The following is a 10,884-nucleotide window of genomic DNA, read 5'->3' on the forward strand; positions in this document are numbered from 1 at the left end:
CGGATTGCAATCGACATTCAACTGAAAGCTGCCGCGAGCGCGAAATCGAGATTCTCAGTAAATAAACTCAGAGCTTCGATCATTTATCGACGGTGATTTCGTGGAATGCAAAGAGATGGAACTAACTAAAATTACCGTCGATATTTAATACTCTGTTTAAAAGCATAATACATGTTTATAAATCCTACCTAGCTTAGTTGTGGCTCAATATACTGCCAAATATTAGTATTCCTTAAGACAGCACGCAGACATTGTTAAATAACCACATAATATTTTCCTTGACATTTTTGCTTTTCTTTATCACTGACCACAATAGGGAAATGAGATTCCCCGGCGAACACAAATAATTTTTCTCCACGGTGACCTAACTTATTTGCGCTTTTTCTACAAAGCATATCATCTCGAGTTGTGATACTATATCAGCAAACCAAACGGCAATCGAAGACTTAACTAAAAGCGACCCTTGTCTCGTCACTACGCCAAAATCAGTTACCTTGGTTCTAAATTTTGCAAAATTGCTCTGCGCATATTAAAGAAGACTTCGCTTAACAAAGCACGTTGTTACATTTCATTTTTCATTTTCTCCATTCTGTGCTTGCAAACCGTAGGCAGGAACTCCTGCCATCACAGGGTGTTGTCCCGGATACTGGACGGGCTGATGTCCCGGATACTGGACGGGCTGTTGTCCCGGATACTGAACGGGCTGTTGTCCCGGATACTGGACGGGCTGTTGTCCCTGATATTGGACGGGTTGTTGTCCCGGATATTGGACGGGCTGTTGTCCTGGATAAGCAGCTGGTTGATAAGGAACTTGTTTAGCGCCTTTTGGGACAATCACGACGGCAGGATGTTGGACGACACCCGACTGTGCCGAGGAGCCAGCCTCCTGCGCTCTTTGCTGCTGGTACAACTTGTACATAAGGATGATATCTACAATCACAATTATCCACGAGATGTACCCCAGCGGCTGTCAAGTCAAAATCGGTGTACTCTCATTATTCAGTGTTTCTCGTTCATCAGCTCAAAATTGTTGTTGAATACGATCGAATCATATACAAATGAATCAAAAGAATTTTACTTTCGACTGTTGGTGAAACCACATTAAAGGTCGTTGGTCACAGGTCGTTCTGCTAGGGCGGAGGAGGGAATTTAAACTTTATTGAATCAGTGTGCAAACACACAAACATTACTTACCGCTGCTATAATCAGAGCTAATATATTAGCCCTGTTATTCGTGCTCACATATTTGAAATTCTTTGCCCGGTCGATGACAGGCTTAGTTAGGGTTCCGCAGCAAGCGATCAACAAAATGGCGACAAGGAGGTAAACACATAAAGTCTAAAAATATCAAAGATATAAACAAACATTTCAACAATCAATCTCTCATTTCCTTTGTCGAGTTAATAAATCACCTACAGACTAAATACATAAAAATAGATTAAACAGGGCAACACAACCAATGCGAAGCACACGGTTTGTAGTTAAACTAACAGACAGGAGAGACCAACCTGAGAGAGAGAGCAACACTTTTCTCCACCCTCGATACGAACATTAGTCCTAAGGTTAATTTTCCATAGTCAAGTGTTTGGAGACTATCGTGATATTGCGTTACGTTCTCATTGCACGTGGCCTTGCGCGTGCACTTAATCCATCAGCCAATCCTGTGCAATTTTGTATGATTACATAACAATAGTCCGAGCAGTTGAATTGTAGAATATTTTCGTGAGCATTCGAGATGGAGAAACCATGCAGTAAATCATCTGGGAAATTTACTGAGTTCAAAGTCTTCTAAGTAACGTGACAGAGATCCAAGAAGTATCTTGTAATAAAAAATTGTACCGCAAATTTTGCTCAGGCGCCTACCCGTGCGGCGGTCTTCGCTGAAACATTCAGCCAACGCGTGGGGAACAAGCGACAATTCTGCGTAATCACGAAATAGTGTGGATTCTGAGAAGGGAGCCTCGACAATTTTTGAACGATGTTTTACCCGGCGTACCTAACATACCTGTTTTATGTACACGTCGGTTGTCGGTTAGAATTTCATTACGGGGAGGACAGATTCATTTGTCTAAAAAATAACTTGGGCAAGACTGCCTTTGGAATAAGGTATATAGGTTACTCAGTCTCCCAGCTTGATAACCTCGATAAGGATAATTATCAGCTAATATCTATTAAAAAGAAATATATCACTTACTGTCAATGTCCATCGGGAGGAGAGGCCACATAGCTTATCAAAGCTCAACACAAATGTCAGAGTCAAAAGAACAGCCATCACCCAGGAAAAGATGGTGACTCCCTTAAAAAAATCGGCCTTTGAATCCTCAGTCATAATCCAGGAAATATCCATGTCAAAGTATATGACAATGCACACCCATGCCGCGAACAGGAACATCTGAAAATACGTGTAAAATTGTTGATGAAGGTCGATGTTACTAAGATTATATAAAACAAAAGGATTTTCAACTGACCATTTCGCTATGGAAATATTTGCATGTTTTTTTAAAAACAATTCCAAAGTGGCATAACTGTAGTTCAAATTTTGTTGCTGCAGTGACTATCTTACAATGTAATACCCTTTACAGAGTGTTGCCTCAACAAGGTTGCTGTTAAGGTTTTTATTTGCTATAGCCTACGATAATTAGATTTATAAGATTCCAAAGTTCTAACTCGTCAAAAAGAAACTATCCGTTCTCGTGGAAAACAACTTCTCTTGAAGGCTTAAACTCAATTCTGGTATATGAACGCTATGCGTGTGTCAATAAACACGCCCTTTGATAAGATAAGCAGTATTTGGTTTCAAGCTAGGTTCTAATTAAAAAAATAACATAAATGTTCGCAGTGTTGAGTTCCTAAGGTTCTCAAGGTTCAATTCTTAAGGTTTGCAAGGTTCAGTTCTGAGATTCGTGTTCCGTTTCTTCACAGTTACGTTGTAAGGTATGGATTAAACGTGGACACTGAAAATCTACATATACAACATCACCGATCAATGCTGTTAGCTGTTCACAGCATTTAGGGGGATACTAGGCATCGATATGCACAATAACCCAACCGCAAGTGCACTCCATCGCGTCCAACCCAAACCAAAAACTTCGAAGTAACATCTCAATCGGCGGGGTGAAATATGTTAACTTTGATCGCAATAGTGTAAGTTTAATATTTTACAGGGTTACAACGTACCCTCTGGCCTTTCGGTTAGGACTCTGATTAACATCAAACTTAACAAAACAAAATACAGTGATTGAGCAAAGTACGTTGAACTTCACCGGGTGATGTTAAGATCTCTGATTTTTTAGTTATTGGTCCCTTGTGAAATCATTATCGTAGACGATAATAAAAACTTACAATTTCCACCAATTTCACTTTGAACGTCGTAGACTGTAAGAAGTCGTTATTGATATCCCAAGCTCGTCTTTGGGGAGGTCCCTGCGATTGTTCAGTGGGTGTCTCTTGAGCTCGTTGCGTCTGAAACAGTTTGTAATGCAACACCATATCCACGCCAAATGCCCCACACGATAAGAATCCAAACCCCTACCAGAGAGCAGATTTAGAAATATAGTATACTTTCGGGCTATCAAGGATTGAGAAACGTCCCACCAACCTAAATATCCACTGCAAAGGGTTAGTAATTCCAGCCTTAACTAAAGTTTCCCTAAGAGTCTGCCGGTAACTAACCTCCCACCCCCCCACCCCACCCCCAGGGTAGAAAGAGGCAATGTGAGAGTAAAATGTCGCGCCAAAGAATAGAACACAGTCAGGACTCAAACCCAGACCCCCTGATGTGTAGTCCAGTAGGCTAGCCCAGAGGCCAACTTGTTGTGTACGTGAAGTATCCATACTTTAATCAGGGTAGAATTTACAAATGTACATTTCTGTCAACGCTACCGGGTTAAAAATTCACCTCTGATTCGCGTCTACGAACCAATTCACACTTTTTCGAAACTTACATTGCGATAAACAGAGTTCTGTGTACAAGTTCGTGCGTAAGGTATATCATCTGTGATTTGCCGTCGTAAAAAATGAGCGTGCCCCGAAATTTCCACATAATTCATAGTAATCAACGTCATTCTTCTACACCCTACGGCGTGTGCGTTCCTTCTTGATTACTTCAACCGACTGAGAGTTTGTTCTATCTCACCAAAATTGGAATTAAAGCAATCCAGTATATCGCGATAAACAATTGTCAATGTCACGAACAACCGCCTAACTTAGAGTTCTGAATTCCGCGCCGAAGCGAAACAAAAAAAAAAAAAGATTACATACCAGTCCTACAAACAGAGCTAGTCTATTGGACTTGTCATCTGTAATCATATTTTTGTAATCCTTTCCATATCTGACAACCTCAGGAGTCAGATTCCCACAGCAAGCAATTATTAACGAAAACAAGACAAATCCAATGATGAAAGCCTACGGAGAAAAGATAAAAAAAATTAAACCGAGATTGAAAAAAGTTCACCCCTTCATCCCAGGCTCAATCCCCATATCAGAACATTTAAGACAAGGTTTCCTCATAGGAGTTGACGAAACCCAAGGAGCATAAAACTTATGACATGTAAAAGTGCTGATCTATGCAAAAAAAATTTGGCTGTAAAGGTTACACCTGGACAAAAAAAATATGGTAAAATTAATAAGAAGGTTTTAATCATGTCACTGTTTGGGGACGAGGATCTTGAGAAAATTGACATTTTTCAAGTCTCACTGTTATTTACTTTTTAGTTTCGTCTTTCAAAGGCATACTCGTCCCTAATATGATCGCCTCTTTCTACCCATAGAGAACTCAAGTGCGGCCTTTTTGACCCTTTAACTCCCAAGATCTGATTGTTAATTCTCCCCTCTAGCTGCTACACATTTCCTTGTAAATTGCTTACGAAAATTTGGCGTTCAATCAAGGTAATATCTTGTACCTGATGAGTTTAAGTATTCTCATTACCTGTTTGCTGAATAATGTATGGATGTTATAGGGAGAAGTTACATGTTCATCACTTCTGAGAGTTAACGGGTTAAGACGAGCGGGGTCATTTTTCTATCAAAGAGGGGGCCATGGGAAGAAAAAGGGGATCGTTACTTGCCGTCAATGTCCAGCGTGAAGGCCGAGCACAAAGCTTGTCGAAACTCATCACAAATGTCAACGTCACAAGAACAGTCATCACCCAGGAAAAGATTGTGATTCCTCTAAAGAATTCTGCTGCCGGTTCTTCGTAAGTCTTATTCGTATATTTGAAAATATTCATGTCAAAGTATTTCAGGACGCACACCCATGCCGCAAAGAGCAGGAACTGAAAATGGATGAAAAATAGGGTAAGCTTTGGAGGAATTACTAATATTGATGTAAAGTAAGTGAGAATGATCTGAAATAGAGGAGAGGATTGGCCCACTAAACGTGAACTGTTGTTATAGAACCCTACACTCCACCGTTTGGAAGTAATCCTTCCAAAATTATCTCCACCCGCTCAAGCACTCCTTGCCCGTTGAGTGAAGGTAGCACCACCTTACGTCCCAACCAATTTCCGTTATTCATTTTAATCGTTCTGTTTTAAAGTTACTAATCTGTCAAGTAAAAAGGCATCAAAGGCATGCATTACTGATTTTTGATCGTCGTGCTTATCAAATGGAAGACAGTTAATCGTCTTTCGGACTACAGTGGTGCCCAGGAGTAGGACTTAAAGGAAAAAAAACTATTCATTACAGAAAAAAAAAACCTGTTGCCCCGTGATTCTTGACCGTCTATCCTAACTGAGCCGCTGGTGTCTAGGTGTGCCTATATAATCATCTTTTCACGGGCCTTCTGTATTCTCCAAGTTTAGAGCTCGAGTTCCCGCGTGAACGCAATAAAAGGCGCTGGAAATTTGACTAATGCAAACACAAGAGCTTAGGGGAGGGGGTGGGGGAGAAAATGAAAAGACAAACCCTGCGCTCATCCTCACGTGCTCTTTCTGCGCTTCTTCGCTAATATTTAAAGAAGTAAAATAGCTTTACACAGATTTCTTCCACAAACACTCATAATTTACCAATTCCGCTAGTTTGACGAAAAAGTATTGTGACTGTAAATACTCCTTGTTGATATCCAAGGCCTGTCTTTGGGGAGATTCCTGCGCTTGTTCGGTTGGTGTCTCCTGAGCTCGCTGTGTCTGAAACAATTTGTACTGTAATACCATATCCAATGCAAACGCTATACATGACAAAAATCCAAAGACCTGCCAGGATTTAGAAAAGAGAAATTATATCTATATGGTTATTTCGACCGAGTGTCGGAGACCGAGCCGTACAAACCGATCAAAACAGAAGAAAACATCAGAAGAAGCTGATAAGAATTAAAGAAGGTAAAAAGTAAAGGAAACCGCCAGCAGGTAGCGGTTTTCTTTAGGATATAAATATGATTGGTTTATAGCGTTGACTAATCAGAGAGTGCAAAAGTCAAATAAGAAAAAATAAATTCATCAAACCCACGCTGCCTCGTCTATACAGAGGGATTATCTCAGATTTCCCTGAAATACTTCGGTTAAGCAACCGAGGACTGAAACAACTCACAATACCTTTCGGGGTTGTCGCGTGCACTGTTAGGCTTTTATCCGACAACCTTTCTCGAAACAGCTGTATACTTAAAGTAAAAGTCTTTCCAGAATAAGCTTAAGTGGGATTCGCCGCGTGAATATTCACCATGTATTGAAACTGATTTCAATTCAATTTGTTTCCCGTCCCTTTTTGTGTGTGTGTGTGTGTGTGTGTGTGTGTGTGTGTGTGTGTGTGTGTGACCGAAGTGTCCTCTTGTACAAGAGAGTCCAAAGCCTCAATTGATATTTAATCCTGGTTCAGTACAATACGCCCATGGGGAATCGGAAATCATATTCATCTTCGGATATTTTACATTTTATTGTAGAACTTACCAGGGCAACACTAAGGGATGCCACGAATGGTCTGTATGTGCTTGGCCTAATTTTCTGGAATTTTCCAAAGTCAACGGCCCTAGGGACCAAGTTTCCAGTACAGGCGAGCAGCAGCGCAAACATGATGAAATAAAAGACGAGAGACTGCAAAAGATAGAAAACATAATATATCCAAGAATAAGAAAAAGATAACCATACAGGTTTAAATTAATAGAAAAATAAATGAACACATGAATGAGTGGATGAATGAATAATGAAAGACCAATAAGAAAGAATATATAAATTGATAACTAAATGATTGAAAGATCAATAGGCTAGTATCGAATTGTTTGTGCGAGAAAGTCTGGTAACTAGTTTTGAGCACCAGTCGGGGCTGAGGGGAATAGGAGTCGTCTCGACATGGCAGATTATGATGCTCTTTTCCCAAATATGAAAGTTCCTGAGCTAGCTACAGAAGTTTTCAAAGGAAAGGGATATTCAAATTTCTGTAAACGGTAAGAGGGCGGAAAGGGGCAGAACTGTTAGAGCTTGGTAAGAATGCGGACGAAGTGAAGGTTCCAAAACTTGACAAGGAAACAGTGCAACGCGACGAGTTGATTAATTCCAAGATAACACTACCAGGAGGAAAGTTACTTCCCCATCTACTTTCGCGTAAGTTTTGGACTCATGAATTCACCGGTATTCAATCAATCAAAATCCGATGATACCGAAACAAAAGTTATTTAAATGAATCATAACTTACCACCAAAGTAAGTCTAGACTCTCGACCACAACTACAAAGTTTGGTAAAGCTGAAAATATGAATGATCATGTAAAATATCACCATCAGCCAGCAAAAAATGGTAATACCCTTGAAGAAGTTGGCTTTTTCGTCTGCATCTGGAACGCTGAGATCACCAGAGTACTTCACGATACTTGCCCAGGCCCCTAGGAGAACAACCTGCAAAACAGATATTTTATAATTCTCGGAGGAAATAGGTCATGACAAATGCATCAATTTTTTTTTGCAATGCGGCTTCATCTTCTCCATCCTTAATCATATCTTTTAGTCTTTTCTTGTCCCTTATTGTTTTTCTACCCTGACAAATGTTTTGTAAATAAAGGAGAAGTGTGGCCCGGGAACCCATTAATTTTCATTTCCGTCATGAAAAAAATGGAAACTCACTGCGGTTTATTCTCTGCAACTAACAAGCTAACCAATCGCAAACCGTTTCCAAATGTGCAAATGTTCGACTACGGAAGGCCGCCATTATGTAAATGCTCGGTAACCTGGCCGCAAAGAGAAGATGACAACACATGGTTCATGAACTGTTCCTACCCGGTTTATCGCAGAAAAGCCACTATTTGAGTCAAGAATGCCTTTATGTATAGCTCCGAATTAGTCCAGCAGATTTATAAGACTCATTACTGACTTGTGAGCGAGCAGGTTGCCAGGTAAGAATCAAAATAGAGGCGTTCTTGGCCTAAGTCTTAGCACATTGAAAGAAAAATTCGAACGGCTATTTTTATTTTTTTTAAATATCAAACTGCAGTCTGTGTCATAATCTCATAAATGAATTCTAATGGCAGAGGTAAAAATTGTATGGTTTCTGAAGACAAACTTTTCTTTTAAGGTTCTCTCTGGTTAACGACAACTACCATAACTGAGAAACAAAACAGTGCGACATAGTAATAAGACCTAACACTTAAGATTTGTGAACAATTAAGAAACCATACCATTGTTCTCTTACGGTTGCATAAGCCGCGTAAACCTCAAATTTACACAAAATCGTGGGCACCAAAACCTTTTGTCTTTACATTAGAAAGCAGCAAAGTCAGTACTTACAAATTCCACTATCTTAATGTAGCAGAGAGGGGACTTGAGGAAATTGGTATCGATCGTAAGGTCTAGACCCTGTCCAGCCTGTGGTTGAGAATATACAGGTTGACCAGGTTGGCTTGGGACATTAACCGGTTGAACCGGTTGCATTAATTGACCTGGCTGAACTGGTTGTTGACCATAGTAATACTGAATAGGCTGCCCATCTGGTGTTGTTGCTGGGTGACCAGCAGGCATTTGCACAAAAACCGGTTGTTGTCCGGGTGGCATCTGGTACATGATTGGCTGTCCAGGGGTGGGAGCCATGATTGGCTGGCCGGGAGCCATCTGTTGATGAGATGTTACAGGCTGACCAGGGGGACCCTTCACCTGGGTTTCGTGCTTGACTGGAAGTTCGGCTGGACTTTCACCCTCCATCTACGATAACACAAGACGAGTGTCTAAATGCTAAAGAGGATTTCTGCACTTGAAAAATATTTCTGAACTAGCGATTTAATGTTAGAGACAAGCTCGGAAAACTCCTCCCCTATACTAAACTATACTTTGGAAAAATCAAAATAGATTTTGAATCGCTTGACATTTCTAAACAAACATCAGATAGCGTTAAAATTTTGAAAGAACCTTTTAGTGGAAATTCTCTGAAAATTTCTCCCTTCGGGGTATTTCAAAGTCAATTAAAGACCGTGCCTGGCGCACTGCGTTTCAAGACTAAATACACTTAATTTACAGGGGCGACGGCAGTTTGTGAGAGTTAAAGAAATATTATCAAATTTCCATTTCAACTGAAAAATAATTAGCTACAGCGACCACATACGTTTTCATGCTCTCTCCGCTACTATCACTTTCAGGATCGGATCATGTTAATGAAATTAGATATTTTGCGTGACAAGCCAAAATAAAGTCTGCGTGACATAATTGAGCGTGGGCCAGTCACTAGAAGTTTTTTTCGCCCAAAAAACCTAACGGACCGGATCACGGTTCGGAAAAAAAAAAAGAGAGATTTGAGAAATAAACAATCTAAAGTTCGAGATCATTACGCGATGTCAATTTCACTAATCCCTTGGGCATGGAGTTTCCACTACATATTTCACGGTTGTTCAAACAAAACCTTGCGCTACCCTTAAATCAATACTACCCACATCCATTTCTAATAAGAAATGATGACTGATCTCTCGCCAAAATCGTTTTTCCTTAGACCTTGAAACAACTTTTTACCATACATTTCTTTCTAGCGAGTTGTAATTTTTGCCCTGTGGCAATCGCAGAACTATTTTCCGCAAACACAAGGCTTGATTACTAGCATCTCATTCATTAGAGAGGTTAAGTTACGACCAGCTAAGAAACAAGAGAAGTGAGTGTCGTATAGACAAAAGAAAATTAGCATATAATTTCGCAGCCGTTGAATTGCAAGCTATCAAGTTATCGTACACAGTAGTGAAAGCTCTTGAATACAGTTTCGAGAGCTCTCAAGCTCATTCTTGAAACAAAAACGGATCGTTCAACATCTAAACTGTTCTGATTGAGAGAAATTAAGTCTAACCGAAGCAGAATGCGCCATCGAATGGCGTATAAATCAACAGACTGTATCGAGCTTGTTTAAAAATGTTAGCTGTTTCCTAGATATTAAAGACAACACACCCTTTGAAAAGGTGATCACTTTACAACGCAAGTACCGATAATGAGAGGCAATCAAGGATTGCTTTAAAGGAAAATAAGTGAGGTAAAAACGCAAAAAATTCAGGCGGAAATTGTTAAAAAAAACGAGGTGTTGTTGTGATCTCATGGATGCAACAAATTTCGAATGCTGTGCGTTATCCTTACCTCACTTCAGCTATGATCCTTGCAATGATTTTTTTCTCCTGTCACCGCAAATCGAGAGGCACGATGTTGTGTTCTGTTGAATATTGTAAAACTTCGACACGCCAGCTGAATACTCAAGCTAACATATAGCCGTGGGTGTTGTCTAGACGTCACGTACGTTTCTCGGAATCTCCGGAACCAAATCAAATCAGCAAGCGATTGACTGAAACGTCATGATCAAGTGCTTAGTAAACCGGAAGTAGTTTTATCAGAGGTATGTTAGCTCACTTCCGCTCAGTACGTTACAGAACGAGCGGGGGTCTTAATTTACCAGAAATTAGTGTAACCTTGCCAAATAATCCTTAACCTATCCATACTTTTGCA

The 10,884-nt window shown here is 40.2% G+C and overlaps 1 protein-coding gene across 1 annotated transcript; it reads right to left on the bottom strand.

Annotated features, from left to right (window-relative positions):
* Positions 1–126: 126 nt before the first annotated feature.
* On the bottom strand, positions 127–10,684 carry LOC131768285 (uncharacterized). Its single transcript, XM_059084018.2, has 11 exons — positions 10,522–10,684; positions 8,707–9,117; positions 7,624–7,821; positions 6,882–7,025; positions 6,006–6,191; positions 5,067–5,273; positions 4,261–4,404; positions 3,343–3,528; positions 2,195–2,392; positions 1,195–1,338; positions 127–967 (listed from the first exon to the last, which is right to left on the bottom strand). Exons 2-11 carry the CDS (start codon positions 9,115–9,117, stop codon positions 569–571), a joined length of 2,217 nt encoding a protein of 738 aa, XP_058940001.2. The 5' UTR covers positions 10,522–10,684; the 3' UTR covers positions 127–568.
* Positions 10,685–10,884: the final 200 nt, after the last annotated feature.

The sequence above is a fragment of the Pocillopora verrucosa genome, chromosome 3 (genome assembly GCF_036669915.1).
Source record: "Pocillopora verrucosa isolate sample1 chromosome 3, ASM3666991v2, whole genome shotgun sequence".
Taxonomy (NCBI): domain Eukaryota; kingdom Metazoa; phylum Cnidaria; class Anthozoa; order Scleractinia; family Pocilloporidae; genus Pocillopora; species Pocillopora verrucosa.